At 37.3% G+C, this 16,060-nt stretch overlaps 1 protein-coding gene across 50 annotated transcripts in view; it reads left to right on the top strand.

The window, feature by feature from the left end:
• Positions 1–16,060, top strand: part of BBX (BBX high mobility group box domain containing) — a 297,568-nt gene that overhangs the window by 233,447 nt on the left and 48,061 nt on the right. For 44 of the 50 annotated variants that reach the window (XM_086408179.1, XM_086408472.1, XM_086408394.1 and 41 more), the window contains 3 exons: positions 971–1,051; positions 4,106–4,180; positions 13,129–13,209. In XM_086408179.1, coding sequence (XP_086264305.1) covers positions 971–1,051; positions 4,106–4,180; positions 13,129–13,209 — 237 coding nt within the window. The remainder of the gene's footprint in view (positions 1–970; positions 1,052–4,105; positions 4,181–13,128; positions 13,210–16,060) is intronic. The other 6 variants (XM_086408500.1, XM_086408481.1, XM_086408360.1 and 3 more) reach the window with 1 other exon arrangement.

Here is a 16,060-nt window from a genome sequence, read left to right as displayed (position 1 = left end):
GGTCGGACACGACTGAGTGACTTCACTTTCCCTTTTCACTTTCATGCATTGGAGAAGGAAATGGCAACCCACTCCAGTGTTCTTGCCTTGGAGAATCCCAGGGACGGGGGAGCCTGGTGGGCTGCCATCTATGGGGTCACACAGATTCGGACACGACTGAAGTGACTTAGCAGCAGCAGCAGCAACATGCTATGACTCCTATGACTTTTGAATTACGGGCTACCAAGGTGATTATTTCACCCAAATGTAGTCAATTTTAACATTCTGTAAAAAATGGAAATATGTATCCTGAGAATAGTACTTGATTAATAGCAAGAATTTTTTTTTAAAAAGTCAGTAGTGTTTCTGTAACTTTTGTTAATAATGAAAATCACAAGTAAAGATTTTAGAGTGTTAAATGTTTACCCAATATAGTGAATAATATACAAGAATATATTATAAAAGAAATTTTTCTTAGAAAAATAATACTAACTTTTCTAAGATTGAGACTTGTATGTAAATTCAGGAAAACCCTGGAACACAAAAATTTGACCTGAGGTTTATTTTCCCAAAAGGTTTATAATGATCAAAACTCATTTGTGTTTTCATATAGTCAAGTGATATGAAATATTGGGGAAATGCAGAATGTGGAAAAAGTAGATATTCGTTGGTTTTGGTTGTAGAAAGCCAAGAGATCAAACGAGTGTCACTGTAGAAATTTCACTGTGGTTAATCATCATGAAATGCAGAGCCTTGTCTATGTCCTACTATTTATGGCATTATATTTAGCAAATGAATGAATATATAAAACTTTATAAAACCATGTATAAGACTTTGCAGAATATAACTATCTTTTTTTCACAGTACTGCCTCAAATTTGGGAATGAAAACTGTTCCTTCCTTAAATGGGAATGTTTTAGGTGACATCTGTCCTCTGTTGTCGTCCAGGAGCTATTTGTGTGATGCCTCACGCCACCTTTCTTTGTTCTAGATCTCCTCTGGCACTTGCAGGCCTGATGTTCCAGAATCCTCTGAATTGCGTCAGAAGTCACCATTATTTCAGTTTGCTGAGGTAATATACATGATGCAGTCTATACTTAATGAAATTGTAAAGTGAGCTTCAATTTTGGCTGATGACAGTAACTTAAAGCAATGACGAACTCTTCGTTCTTAGATCTATTTGATCATAAATGGGAAAATAAACTAAATTTTGAAACTCTAGAGTCTCTTAATTAAGGAATAAATATATTTATAGAAACATGTTATTAACTCATACTAAATGTTATTTCCCTTAAACCTCATCACTAATTTTTATTCAGGGGTAGGAAAGTTAAGAATATAATTGAATTATTGTTAGAACTTATTTATCAGGTGTTAATTTGACAGGTATTGAATTAGAAGATAGAATTGTTTCATGGTTATTGGCTGTGCATTCCTTTTTATTTATTTTCAATATACTTTTCTCCTAATTGAAACTTTAGCATGCAGTTGGTAGTTTTCAAAGTCTTATGTCTTAATGTTAGACCTGTTTGGCTCAGTATGTCACTAACATACAGATGATGTAGAAAGCACATTATCCTTGATATCAAGTCTAAAGGTTAAGACTGCTTCCCCAAATGTCTGCATTTACCCCGGAACTCAATATGGAGCCATCATTGATTAATTTTTTTCTCAACGTTAAACCACATGGTCCTCCCTTGATCATGTGAATTGTCTTTCACTAGACCTTCTCTCAAACTGTCATCCCTCCTAATGTTTGCCCCTTGTGGTACAGTTTTGTACAAGGAGAAAATATTTTTAGTTTCAGACTTTTTTCTCCTCTAGTGTCCTTTCCTGGTGGTTCTCGACATTTCATTGACAGAATTACTTTTCACACTGGCATATTAGGTCATTCCTTTTATGACATTGTTGGTAATATGCCTAAATGTCCTGCTGATATCACCAGAATATTATGTTATATATTTGCTCACATAATGCTCCTTATCTATCATTTTCCTGTCTGCTCTCTGTGAGGTGTGCCATGAATTCTAATTTTCTTGTATATTGTTTCCTCAAGAATTTAATATAGTAGAGTGTTCAGTCTGCACTCCCTTTTAAACATAGTTTTATACATATTAAATAATGTTAGTGCCGGCTTTGAAAGCAGAGATTCTTAACTAGTGATCCCTGAGCCCCTGAAGATCTAGTGAAATCTCTCAGATTTCATATGAAATTTTTGGTATTTTGACACATGTGCACTTTTTTTGGTTAGTATAGCAAACTAAAGAGTCCAGAGATATCCTTGGACCCTAATCTGCCATTTCTTCAGGAGCTCGCTATTCATGTCAGAATCTCCTCTACTCAGTATTAATTTGTAGACACTTCCTTTTATTTAAAAACTTGTGAAGTGCTTTTCGGAAATCTAGATGGTTTATGCGACTGGTTCTATTTGGTTTACTCTCTGACTTAAGCTTTGAAAGGCATGTATTTCCCCTTACACAAACTATTTGTTTTCTTTAACTTTTATGGAGGGTTGGTAGGAGTGAGAAGTCATGTCTGAAATAAGACATGACTTTTATAAGTTTAAATGATAGACTGTAGGTCTGTAATTCCCAGGACATCTTTATGGATTCATATCTGCAGTCTGTCACAGCTGTCACATGGAGGTCTTTTGAAATGATAGGTTTCATGATTGGACCAAGAAGAGTTCTACAAATTTATCCTCAAGTGTCTTCAGAGTACTTGGTTTTATCTTAGCCATTTATGACCATTTGTGTATATCTAGTTTGTTAAATAGGATATGGGATATCTTTTTTCTTTCTTTCTCTTTTTTCTTTTTTACTTAGATTTATTCTAAAAATGCTTGATTAAAAAAATACAGTGAAATGAAAATTTTCCTAGTGCCTTCAGCTGTAAATAGAGTCAGTAATTCAATCAGTTCTCTCTTCTAATTATTCCTTATCTCTAAAAGTGGCTTCAATGTTGTGTCACGAACTGGCTCCATTGTCTTTCTAACCAGCTTAATTTGATTAATATGAAGAAATGATTCCTATGAATTCTTATGAAGAGTTATGGTCCAGGTTCATGTATTGCTTAGTAAGTTGCCTTTGATGGAGTCAGTGAGCACAGTTAATTGAAGAAACTTTTGGGGGACTGGGAATGGGCTGAATTTATAGTGCCTACACTTTCTGCTCTTGTGACTCATTTTCACCCAATTTTGTAGCTGGATAGAAGGTTTGTTCACTTTGAAACCAAAATTAGTAACTGACTTGGCTTCAAAACATCCTTGAGAAGTATTTCCTTTAGAAATACTTGGCCCTCAGAGGAAACCTTTAATGAAGTTTGAATAAGCACTATTAGGTAGGAACAAAAGTTCTCTGAGTTGAATCAAGGATGGTATGACAGAATCCCCTATCTACTGTCAGAGATCTGAGGGTTGTGTGTGGGTGGGTGCAGGGGGCGGTGGTGGATGGGAAGATGCATGGTGTTATAAAGGAAAAAACCGCTATTCATATTCAGTGAACAGTTTATTGAACTCTGGTTCCATACTAGGCAGTGTTTTCTGTGACTTATTTTCTTCTCACCATAATCCTATAAAATGGGGATTATCATCACCATCAATTTACAATTGGGTAAAATAAGTCTCAAGAGATTAGTTGAGCTGCCCAAGGTCTTGTAGCTGATGAGTAGCAGAGCTGAGATTCAATCCCAGATACTCTGACCCACATGGTTTGTGTCCCCAACACAGTCTCAGAGCTGCCTCTAATCAGAGAACAGCTTAAAGGGCGTGCTGTAAGAGAGAAATTTTACTTTCAGCTTCCAACATTTAATATTATATTTTTAAAAATCACTGAAATAAGTCTGTCTCTGTAGGTCTTCTCAGCTGCTGTTTGGTACACATCTGATACCCGTACAAGAGACATAGCAAATGAGCCAAACTCAGTCTTTTTTCTTCTTTCCATGTCTGTTTTTAGAAACATGGCCTTTGTCTTCATTTATCATTGATACTGTTTTTCTAAAAGGGATTGAGGGTGATGACTCATGTCTTAGTCTTTATCAGTGTCTACAGGGGAAATATATGGCAGATCTATTAGTCTGTTATGGGAAAAATGTGCTTGTGCTTTAAAAATTACATGTTTCCTTTCAGATATCTTCAAGTACATCCCACCCTGATGCTCCTTCAAAACAGTGTCAAGCATCAGCCTTGTTTCAATTTGCAGAGGTATGGCTTTTTTTTTTTTAATATATATATTGGGTTCAGAAAATGTACTGAGTGCAGAAAGTATTGGAATAGAATTTTGTCACCTATAGAGAACTTCAGGCATGCCTCTTGCCATTACTGACAGAATATACATGGCAGACTGTTTATTGCTTTCTGCTACTTTTCTGTAATCATAGATCACCTCCAGATTTTATAAACATTGACTAAAGAGTTCATCCAGAATAACAGTTTTTCATTTATTTCATTTTGCCTTGTTTTTAACTTGCTTTAAAAGCTTAGGAAAATTGTCAACATGGAGGCCATAGTATTCCAATTTATTTATTAAATTTTTCCAGTAGTGAAATTAGATGCTATTGTTGATGAATGCGTCTCACAGTGAATGCAGGGTGAATACGACCTGTTAGATTGCACTGTGATGTAGCTTCAGCCAGTATTTATATTAGCATTTAATCCCAGGCTTAGGTTGGGTCAGCTCTTGCAGGATCTCAGATTTCTCTGGATTGTCAGCCAGAGAGAGAGAGCACACCCTGGAGAGCATTTTCTTGGTTGGTATGATGAGAAGGCAATCTGATATTCTTTATTTTGCCACAAAAGCCCTGGCCTCAATCATATGCTCATTTCTAATAAGCACTATAAGACAAATAATAAAATATATCCCTTTTGCAAAAGTAAGATACCATCTCCTTTAGGTTTTTCCCCATTTTCCTTTTTATTAATTTCAACCAAAAATGCATATCATAAACTAAACAATTTTTTATAGGGTTGAGAGAAAATGACAAGCAGGACTGTTCTGTTTAATATTGATGTATTGAATCACTTTGATTCATTTGCATAAAGAGTGCTTCATAAATGAAATGTAAAATGATATCCTTTTGGCAGGAGAAAACCCAGCATCTTACTTTGAAAATGAGAAAAAATTACTTTTAGCTCTAGCAGTTTTTTTTTAAATGCTGCTTCTTCTTGGGACACTTGCGTCAACCAGCACAACTTGAGCCTACCAGTTGGCTTGCTTATCTGTAAGATTTCTTTGCCATAGTGCTGCTGCTATAGTTGTTGAGGGCTATTCTATAAAAGTGGTAATCAGAATATCATATAATGGTATCATTTCACTAAGAACAATTTGCTTGATGAATCTGAATAAATTAAGATTTTATCATAATTTTTCATTATGATAAACAGGCTGGTATTTTCACTGTCGGAAATAGTTTTGTTTTATATTTCCTTGCTCTCCTCTAGTCATTGATATCCATTTACTTGATACTAATAATTTTTTCAAAGATAAAAAAGAATTTTGACATGACTATAAATGTTTTTAGTGTTGGCACCTGATTGGTCCCATTAGACTTTTTAGAAACATTTCCTTCCAAACACAATTTTTTTGCCATATATTTAAATTCTATACTCATGAATATTAGAAAGGTTATGGCTTGTCTTTGACACATCTGATATTTACGTATGCGTTATTTACCAGGAGTTTTCAATTTAATTAAAAATGCTTGTATAGCATATCTCAGCTGATGCATTTCTAACAGGTCCTGTCACTCAGAGTGCGGTTCTTATTTAAGTGGTAGCAACATCAGATTTATCAGGTGTCCCAAAGCCCTGGGCAGCCCTAGGGCGCAGCGTGAAGGTGAAGCAGCCACTGTCTCATGACTCTGGAGAATGAGATCGCGTGCCTCTTTTGAATTAATTTGTTCTGTACACTCACTCCTCAAAAAGAAAGTTGTTTTTTTTTCCCTAGTAAAGAACCTCTCTTTCCTTAGGAATTGTGCAGGAAGACATTTCCAGATGTCAATTCTCTATACTCAATGGCATTTGTCTTCTGAGGATTTCTGACCATGCATGTATAAGATTTAGGAAGCTTTAAAAAAATTAATTTGAAAACTCCTTAGGACTTGTTTCAAGGCCTTAACAGAGGAAGGCATGCATGATGGAAAACCAAAATAAAATGTTCTGCTTTGGAATCAAATACAGTTCCCATCTAAATTCTGTGTATTATTTTTCCTGGTTTTATTTTGTGTAGGTTGATAATTAAGAGCCCTTACAATTCCTAAGCAGATTAAATTATTACATACTTAGCTATTTAACTGTAAATGCTATATATGATTATATAAGAGCAGTATACTAAAATACAGGGTTCTCTAAGGATATATATAACTTCCAGTCACTTTCCCCAGCTGACCCAAGAGAACTCTTAAGTTTCAGTCTCTCTCATGTTATGATCTGACCATATTGTCAGCCGAGTATTACACTGGTTTATTCAAATCTAAACTATACTAACTAGATGGACTGATTAAATTATCTACTAAGATCTGCTATGAGTATATTTATTACGGTAGAAATAGAATAGCCTATAATTACTGTGATCGTATCCCTAAAACTTTTATAATTATTTCATAAAACGCCCATCACCTTTGAGAAAACACAAAGGCTCTTGAAATTCTTGTTCTAATTAGTCTTTACCAGAGGCTCTCCAACTTTGAAACACATCAGAGTTCCCTCAAAGACTTGTTCAAACACAGATTGCTGAACCCCACCCCCAAAGTTTCTTATTTAATAAGTCTGCAGTGGGACTGATAATTTGCATTTTCAACAGGTTTCCTCTTAGGGAACTGCAGTTTGAGATCACTGCTCTATAGGTGGTAATTTTTACCACAAGTTATTAAATCAGCATTGTTAAGGCACTTCTGGTATCTCTGGGAACTTACAGGGAAAGGATTAAGTGAGGAGGAAATGGGCAGATAATAGAAATTTGCCCAAGGGGCCACATTATAACCCTCATCCCTTTTCTGAGAGATTCTTGGTCCTATTACATACACTTAGAGAAAAATGTTTATATCATTTAGGCAACAGTTTTCTCTTGAAGAATGTTTAGCTTTGTAAATGCCCTTAAGATCAGGCTTGCAAAATTCTTGAGACCCTTAGTGTTAATTTCAAGTGTTCATAACTCCAGGAAGAGGTTGGTCATTTATTGTGTAATACAATTATCCTAGAAACACACTTTTTAAAAAACAGTAAACTCAGGGCATTTCTTTAAATGAATATATTTTTCTTGTATGTCAAGTCTTGGGTCTCTGTCTCACAAGCTGAGAAGGATATCTTTTCCTTCTGAACCAAATCTGATCATTTTAAAACCCATTAAAGTAACCTGCATGGAACCATGAAACTAAATAAAGAACATTTTGCTTGTAGGTTCTTCATAAATGTGTACATTTGAAGGGAGAAAGATATATCTGCTTTACAAGATCTAGAAAGAAGTACAGAGTATAGAACCTGTTTTCCTCACATTTCAGCCTGTCTCCCATTCCATACTGATGGTTGTAATTCATCAAGATTCCACTTGGCCCATCTGAAGAGCCATCACTGTTTCCAGACTCTGATCCATTAAGTTGGTCAAAATGAGTTTCCTATCTGCATTTTTTTGTTGTTTACACGTAGACTGACACATCTGTCTCTGTTTAGATCTCATTTACTGAAGACTAATGACCAAACGTAATGCCAGAAGGGAATTGTTGTCATCCATTATTTAACAATTCTGAAAGCCATGACCAGTCCACGTATCCTCTTCTCTGCTGAGTGGCTGACTCTTACACCTGGAGTATACCTTTATGTTGAAAAATTGCATGTTCACTTTGAAGACAGGGAGCTAGTCTGGACCATTTAGACAGATACATTTGAACACTAAAACTTCCCTTAGAAGATTTTTACTTTGCTAATGTAAATATAACTGTAATCTCTCCAAGGTATTGTCACTGTTAGATATAAGCAATTAGTGCGGTTTTAAAGCATTCATTTTTATGATGGCGTGCCCAATATGTTACGGAATGTTATACTTGACACAGATTCCGTATGCTCACACTGCAGCTCATCGGTGTGAACGTTTTCCATGTTTTATTGGAAGAATTAATATTTCTTTTAAGATAAGGAAGACCAATTATCTCATATTGTTTGTTTGTTCTTTGATTCATTTATTCACTCAACAATTGTTGGTCATTTCCTCCCAGACTACAGTGTTCATGATACCTGTTACAACTCCAGAAGGCTTCTGCCTAATTTGCTTTTTATCTTTGCCACCTCTTTCCTTGATGTGCTCCCCTACCTCAGGCAGCTATAAAATTAGCAGTTTAACAACGAGGGTGATCATTTTTCTTGGCAGTTTTGCTGTACGTTACATACTTTTAATACCCACCCTGTTTATCAGAACATTATTTAATAGACAGAGGAGAGACTACAGTGGAATTAACAGATTGGCAAGCTCCATCCAATGTGAGGAAAATAAAAAAACATAGCCACCAACTTACTGTGCAGTATGGCCCACTACTGCCCCCTACCCAGGAGGGGAACATAACATGCACTTCCCTCCACTGGCAGACCTGTCACTGAAAGACAGGTTTTAGCTTATTCTTACTTGAAAGGATGTGTATGTCCTGTAAATAGGGGGGGAAAAAATACAAGGAAATGAACAATAGTATGACAAATCAGCATTATACAAGCTATGTTTATGTTAGAAGCAGGTGAGATTACTGAGAGAAAAAGTGTGAAGAAAGAGAGGGCTCTAAGAGAGAGCCCTGAGGGAGAACATTTAAGGGCTCACTGTAGAAGGGGGGAACCAAGAAAGAGCAGCAAGGAGAGACCTTAGAGAGAGTCTGCAGTATTGGAAATCCAGAGAAAGACTCTCAAGACAAAGGTCAGCCATGCCCAGTGCTGCAGACAGTAACGTAAGTTCCAACCCTTTCCCCCAGTTAAGCCAAAAGGCATTTTTATAGAAAGTATATCTTACTGTTGAGTCATTCCATGAAAATTTAATTGTTAGGTGATTCTAGAAACGTTGGGCTGCTAAAATATATTGATACACCCCCTACCAGCATGATCCTTTGGAAATCAGGCTTACAGCAACATTGAGCATTTAAAATACTCCCCTGTACCTATAGATAGGTAAAAAATACTTTTAGATAATGAGGAAAAATAGTTCTTACTAAACATTAGGTGGTGGTTTCTTCTGCAAGGCAAGGAATCATTCTCAAGCCTCCATGCAGAACATTGCATGTTAACTCAGCTGACAGGCAATGCATCTGTGAGGTCAGAAGTTCTTCACTGAGCCTCTGGGTGTGCCATGCAGGCATTTGGCACAGGCTTTGTGGTAGTGAACCTACACACACACACAGGCTTTGTGGTATTGAACACACACCCACACACACAGCGTCAGGGAATATAAACCTACAGCAACAAAAGCAACAGCAGAGGGAGCCAGTGAAGACCTAGAAGACTGTCAAGCTGTGTATTGCAGCATCACCGAGCTTGTTGTGCTCTTGAGGGTATTATATGATTATGTGACAAATTTAATATTCTACAGATTATTAAATTTAATAATTAACCTCTGAGGTTGCAATTTTTCACTTTACTCCAGTTTCAATCTGTAGCTAATTTGGGGGGATTGTATTAACAGAGTTTATTAGTGTTAATAATGATAAATCCTTATAACTAATAATTGTACCGTTGATTGAGGGCATAATATGGGCTGAGCACCAGGCCAGACTCTTTACTAACATAACATGTCATCTTCACAAAAGGAATACGGGGCAGATAGTGTTTCTGTTTTGAAGGTGAAGATGTGGTCTTAATTATTTCCTTCAGTCCACACCACAAAAAGTAATGAAGGCATGTTTGTCTGACACAAAAGCTATGTCCTTTCTATTAATACAGTGTGGGTTCACGTGACTGGTCAAGTTACTCCAAGTTAGTAATTGTATTAAATGTGTTTGTTTTCTTAGTCTAATGATAAGGTTAGTAATTGAATTCACCTTGTCTAGAAAAAGTAGAAGTGACATATATCAGAGAAAATTCAGCCAGAGGAAAATCTTTAGAAAGCTTCAGCCCCTAAATTGGTCTTCTAAAGAAAAAGGAAGTGATTGGGATGAATAGGGAAGGACTGTCAAAAATGATGGCACCAGGAGGAGAAATCTCCCCTAAAACTTAAATTAATAGCCTTTTCTAAATGATCCGGGTGGCTTATTAGATATTGCCTCAACAAAAGCCTCTTATTCAGCAGGTGTTCTAGGGAGAATTTTCTCTAGCAGTAATGAAGCCCCCAGTCTCTCCTGGAGGGACAGCTCCATGATATTCTCTGTTGGGCCTGGGGTCACCTGTAAGGATATCATCACAAGGCAGGTTTGCCTCCTAAACTGAACTGAGAAATACCTGTCTTAAACTGAGAAAGAATTCCTAATCAAACTATTGCTAGCTGCTCTAATGATGACAGAACTTCTCTAGGAGAAGACTTCTTTGTAAAGATCCTTAAGAATATATGTCCTCAACTCTTTACTGAGTTAAGCTCAAAATTGGAAATTAAGTCTTCCTATAAAAATGAGATAGGACAGTGCTGTTCACTGTTGTAACTGTGCCCAGTTGCAGCTTTACAAAATTTGAAGAAGAGCATGCAGTCACCATGTAATGGTGTGTGTATATTGATGTGCTTACTGAGATTTGTGGTCTTCACAGTTAATCTTTGTACACACTCTTAAGTGCCACTGCCAGTGTTTTATATAAGACTTAGCTTCACCAGCTCTTGTTATATTCGGTTCAGTTCAGTTCAGTCACTCAGTCGTGTCCGACTCTTTGCAACCCCATGAATCGTAGCACGCCGGGCCTCCCTGTCCATCACCATCTCCTGGAGTTCACTCAAACTCAGGTCCATCGAGTCGGTGATGCCATCCATCATCTCATCCTCTGTTGTCCCCTTTTCCTCCTGCCCCCAATCCCTCCCAGCGTCAGAGTCTTTTCCAAAGAGTCAACTCTTCACATGAGGTGGCCAAAGTACTGGAGTTTCAGCTTTAGCATCATTCCTTCCAAAGAAATCCCAGGGCTGATCTCCTTCAGAATGGACTGGTTGGATCTCCTTGTAGTCCAAGGGACTCTCAAGAGTCTTCTCCAACACCACACTTCAAAAGCATCAATTCTTAGGTGCTTAGCCTTCTTCACAGTCCAACTCTCACATCCATACATGACCACTGGAAAAACCATAGCCTTGACTAGACGGACCTTTGTTGGCAAAGTAATGTCTCTGCTTTTGAATGTGCTATCTAGGTTGGTCATAACTTTCCTTCCAAGGAGTAAGCGTCTTTTAATTTCATAGCTGCAGTCACCATCTGCAGTGATTTTGGAGCCCCCAAAAATAAAGTCTGACACTGTTTCCACTGTTTCCCCATCTATTTCCCATGAAGTGATGGGACCAGATGCCATGATCTTCGTTTTCTGAGTGTTGAGCTTTAAGCCAACTTTTTCACTCTCCTTTCACTTTCATCAAGAGGCTTTTTAGTTCCTCTTCACTTTCTGCCATAAGGGTGGTGTCATCTGCATATCTGAAGTTATTGATATTTCTCCTGGCAATCTTGATTCCAGCTTGTGCTTCTTCCAGCCCAGCATTTCTCATGATGTACTCTGCATAGAAGTTAAATAAGCAGGGTGACAATATACAGCCTTGACATACTCCTTTTCCTATTTGGAACCAGTCTGTTGTTCCATGTCCAGTTCTAACTGTTGCTTCCTCACCTGCATATAGGTTTCTCAAGAGGCAGGTCAGACGGTCTGGTATTCCCATCTCTTGAAGAATTTTCCACAGTTTATTGTGGTCCACACAGTCAAAGGCTTTGGCATAGTCAATAAAGCAGAAATAGATGTTTTTCTGGAACTCTCTTGCTTTTTCCATGATCCAATGGATGTTGGCAATTTGATCTCTGGTTCCTCTGCCTTTTCTAAAACCAGCTTGAACGTCTGGAAGTTCACAGTTTACATATTGCTGAAGCCTGGCCTGGAGAATTTTGAGCATTACTTTACTAGCGTCGGAGATGAGTGCAATTGTGCGGTAGTTTGAGCATTCTTTGGCATTGTCTTTCTTTGGGATTGGAATGAAAACTGACCTTTTCCAGTCCTGTGGCCACTGCTGAGTTTTCCAAATTTGCTGGCATATTGAGTGTAGCACTTTCACAGCATCATCTTTCAGGATTTGAAATAGCTCAACTGGAATTCCATCACCTCCACTAGCTTTGTTCGTAGTGATGCTTTCTAAGGCCCACTTGACTTCACATTCCAGGATGTCTGGCTCTAGGTGAGTGATCATACCATCGTGATTATCTGGGTCGTGAAGATCTTTTTTGTACAGTTCTTCTGTGTATTCTTGCCACCTCTTCTTAATATCTTCTGCTTCTGTTAGGTCCATACCATTTCTGTCCTTTATCGATCCCATCTTTGGATGAAATGTTCCCCTGGTATCTCTGATTTTCTTGAAGAGATCTCTAGTCTTTCCCATTCTGTTGTTTTCCTCTACTTCTTTGCATTGATCACTGAGGAAGGCTTTCTTATCTCTTCTTGCTATTCTTTGGAACTCTGCATTCAGATGCTTATATCTTTCCTTTTCTCCTTTGCTTTTCATCTCTTCTTTTCACAGCTATTTGTAATATTGGCTAACACTTGTCATATTGCCTAACACATTTCTGTTCAATTCTCAAAAAAATATTTGTTGACTGCCTTGTTGCTATCTTTTCACAGGGATCCCAAATAATATTTCAACAAAAAATTAGCTAATTGCTTTTTGTTAAATGATACTAAATCTCTTTTCTATATGACCAGTTGCTGAGTTGGTGTTTATATGGAAGTGGAAATGTATAACTTGTTTTAAGGTTATAGAGTTAAATTTAAAGCCTGGAATACTCATACTTGGTATAGTTCAACAGCCACCCAAGTCACACTGGTTTTTTTGTTGCTATTTTTGAGGTTATTTACTAATACTGATTTCGAAATTATAATCCCAAACCTAACGCATTTAAGTTATTTGACACTTGAAAGCAATGATATTCTTATAAACTAAGGAAAGTTCCTGAATGGGTGTGAATGGAGAGCAAAAATTCTGATATCACAATTAATATTCTTTATATGAATTGTTTTCCATATAGATTTCTTCAAACACTTCACACTTGGGTGGTGCTGAACCTGTAAAACGCTGTGGAAAGTCTGCACTCTTTCAACTGGCTGAGGCAAGTTTCTAAGAATACATTATGATAGATCTGCAGTGGTTGAAGTCACAAAAAAGTTAATCATAACAGTGTTGCCTAAACTGAGCTATCTCACCTGTGACCATAATGTGTGTTGTATATAATTTTCAACAATGAGGGGGGTTCATCTTTAATTTAAGGAAAGTGGACTTTTGCTACTAAAAGTCATCAAGCATTGAAAAAGGTTATCCAGGGAAATAGCAAAATCCTTTCACAGATAGTATTTTAAAATAAGGTCAGTTTTTGTCTCTCTCGAATTGATAAAGTAAGTCCATCCTAAACCCAGAAAAATTGTCTAGGTAATTTTCCCCTTCTCTGATTCTCTTATATTAATAACATCTATAAATCTCTGGAAAGCACTACTTTTAAATCAGGTAGTTGATGTTTTAATTTGGGGGGCTTTTTTAGTGAAGAACTCAAATGACATGTTCTGAAGTCTGGTTTAATAGCATCTCTCAGCTGTGCATTTGATGTGACATGGATATAAAATGCTACTATTCCTTTGGTTGAGTAAAAAAGATGTTTTTGTAAAGCCTGTGAAGGACAGAACTCTCACTTGATGGGAACAGGCAGGGAGGAAGATGCCGGAAGTGATTGTTACTGGGGCGGGCAGGAAGGGGACTTCCTTTGCCAAATTGTGACCACTCTGCCTTAAAGGGAACGTGTAGGACAAATGTCTTTAGCACCAGACACTGTTGTAGCGGTTTTCTCTTTCAGTGAAACAAATTAGGAGGTACAAAATGGGTAACCAAATATCTCCATTAAACTTTCTCTCTTGTTTTCTGTCTTCCTTCCAGTCAGTTTCAGTTTCTTCTGAGTGTGTGTGTGTGTGTGATAAATTATTTTGAGTTTATTGAACTTAATGGGACAGCCAGTCATTTTCTAAATTTTATGGTAGCTTGTGTCATTAAAATTTAGGAATTTTAACTATCTAAGTCCAGCCAGATCCAAATTAGAAGCATAAACAGTAAAGTACGTAAACAGTGGGACAAACTAACCCAGTTGTATCTGACATGAAGCTGACATGCTTCTTGTATAAGACAAACTCAGACTCAAAATAGAGGGCTGGGAATAACTAGAAAACTTAGGGAGACCACAGGGAGTAGTTTTTGAAAGAACTGGGTAAGTCAGTAGCAAGGTACTATTTCTGGTAGAACTAAAGTGGTAAAGATCTGGCAATGAGTGTGCCTTTAGAGTTGTAACCATGTCTTCGTAAGCAGGGAGACTATAGGTCATACATTTGTCAAGTATCTAAGACTATATATAGTTGGTCAAAATAATTTATTTGAAAGAAATAACTATTTTTCTTAAATTATATGAATGTATAGCCATTTTGGCTCTTCCTGGAGGGGAGGATTGTGTTTATATATATATATATATATATATATACGCACAAACTTACACGTATGATCTTTTAAATATTAAACAACACTAATCTGTCCTTGGTGGCTCAGATAGTAAAGAATCTGTCTGCAATGCCGGAGACTTGGGTTCCATCCCTGGGTTGGGAAGATCCCGTGGAGAAAGAATGATGTCCCATTCCCTAGAGAATTCCATGGACAGAGGGGCCTGGTGGGCTACAGTCCCTGGGGTCAAAGAGTCGGACACAACTGAACGACTAACACTTTCAACTTTCAATCTATAAAACAAACTAACTTTCAACGTAAATATATATTTATTAGATAGTTTTGTATTGGAAATGTATGGGCCTTAGAGGTGCCTTGCTGTGGGGGGTGCTAGAGCAATGAAAATTCGTCTTTTCATTTTCTTTCTTTGGCACAACAGTCATTAAAAAAAAAAAAAGGATTCCCCATTAAATCAGAGCTCATTAAAAAGAACACTGTTCTAATTTGTAGGGATGCATCCCAAATATGAAACAGATGCTATGGTCTAACAGATGTTTCAGTGCTGGTGTCGTAATTTAAAGGGGTAAAATGACTGCAATAAGCCTATTCCAATTATATAGCAAATCAGCTTATACTCAGACTTAGCTTCATATAACATCTGAGTAAAAATATATGCTTTTGATAAAACAGGGTCGGTGAAAAATTACTTACTGAGAAAATCTCACATTATTATTTGCACCACATGAATATGATGCCATAATGCTAATAGAGTGTGTTTTAGAGTAATATCCTAAAGCCTTCCCAGTTTGTAATTAAACATAAATATATGCACAATGGATTAATCAGCATCTCCAAATAATCACCAGTGGAAATATGCTTCCTCAGTTATTTTTTCTTCCTTGTGTAGTTGATGTTCATCTTTTCTTGAACAGAATATAATATTTAATTATTTCAGGTACCTCTTTAGATAAGCATGACAGGGTATTGAAGAGAATTTTTCCTGTGGCCCAAATTGTTGCTGTTGTCAGAAATCCTAAAGAATAGCTTTAAATTCACACATTCCAAAGGGAAAGCCCCCAACAAGCCACCTTCAGTTTGGGCCAGATCTTCTCTCAGGATTTATAAAGAGACAGCCTAACCGAGCTGCCATCCGATCGACCACTAAGGGTTTCCCTTCTTGTCCCCACCCTAACCCCAGGGGTGGGGTGTCACAGGCTGGGCAGTCACTGGAGTATCATGGCTTTTCTCCTTGTCGTGTGGAGGAAAGCAGAGAAGTACTTCCTCTTCTTCACCTCTGGCCTCTCTCAAACACACTGAAGACAGCTTTGAGAGAAGCCGTGTTAAGGACTGAGTGAAGAAGTGTCTTCTCATGGTTTGGCAAGAAGCAAGCAGCGTTTTAGATATTGATTTATTGCTGCTGCCTTCTCCTCTCTGACCAAGCAAAAAGAACCAGAGGAAATCAACAGCAGGCAGAGACTTAGAACAGC

The sequence above is a fragment of the Bos grunniens genome, chromosome 1 (assembly GCF_055505025.1).
Source record: "Bos grunniens cultivar Pamir isolate PY7600 chromosome 1, Bosgru_T2T1.0, whole genome shotgun sequence".
Taxonomy (NCBI): domain Eukaryota; kingdom Metazoa; phylum Chordata; class Mammalia; order Artiodactyla; family Bovidae; genus Bos; species Bos grunniens.
This window is presented reverse-complemented; position numbering and strand designations above follow the sequence as displayed.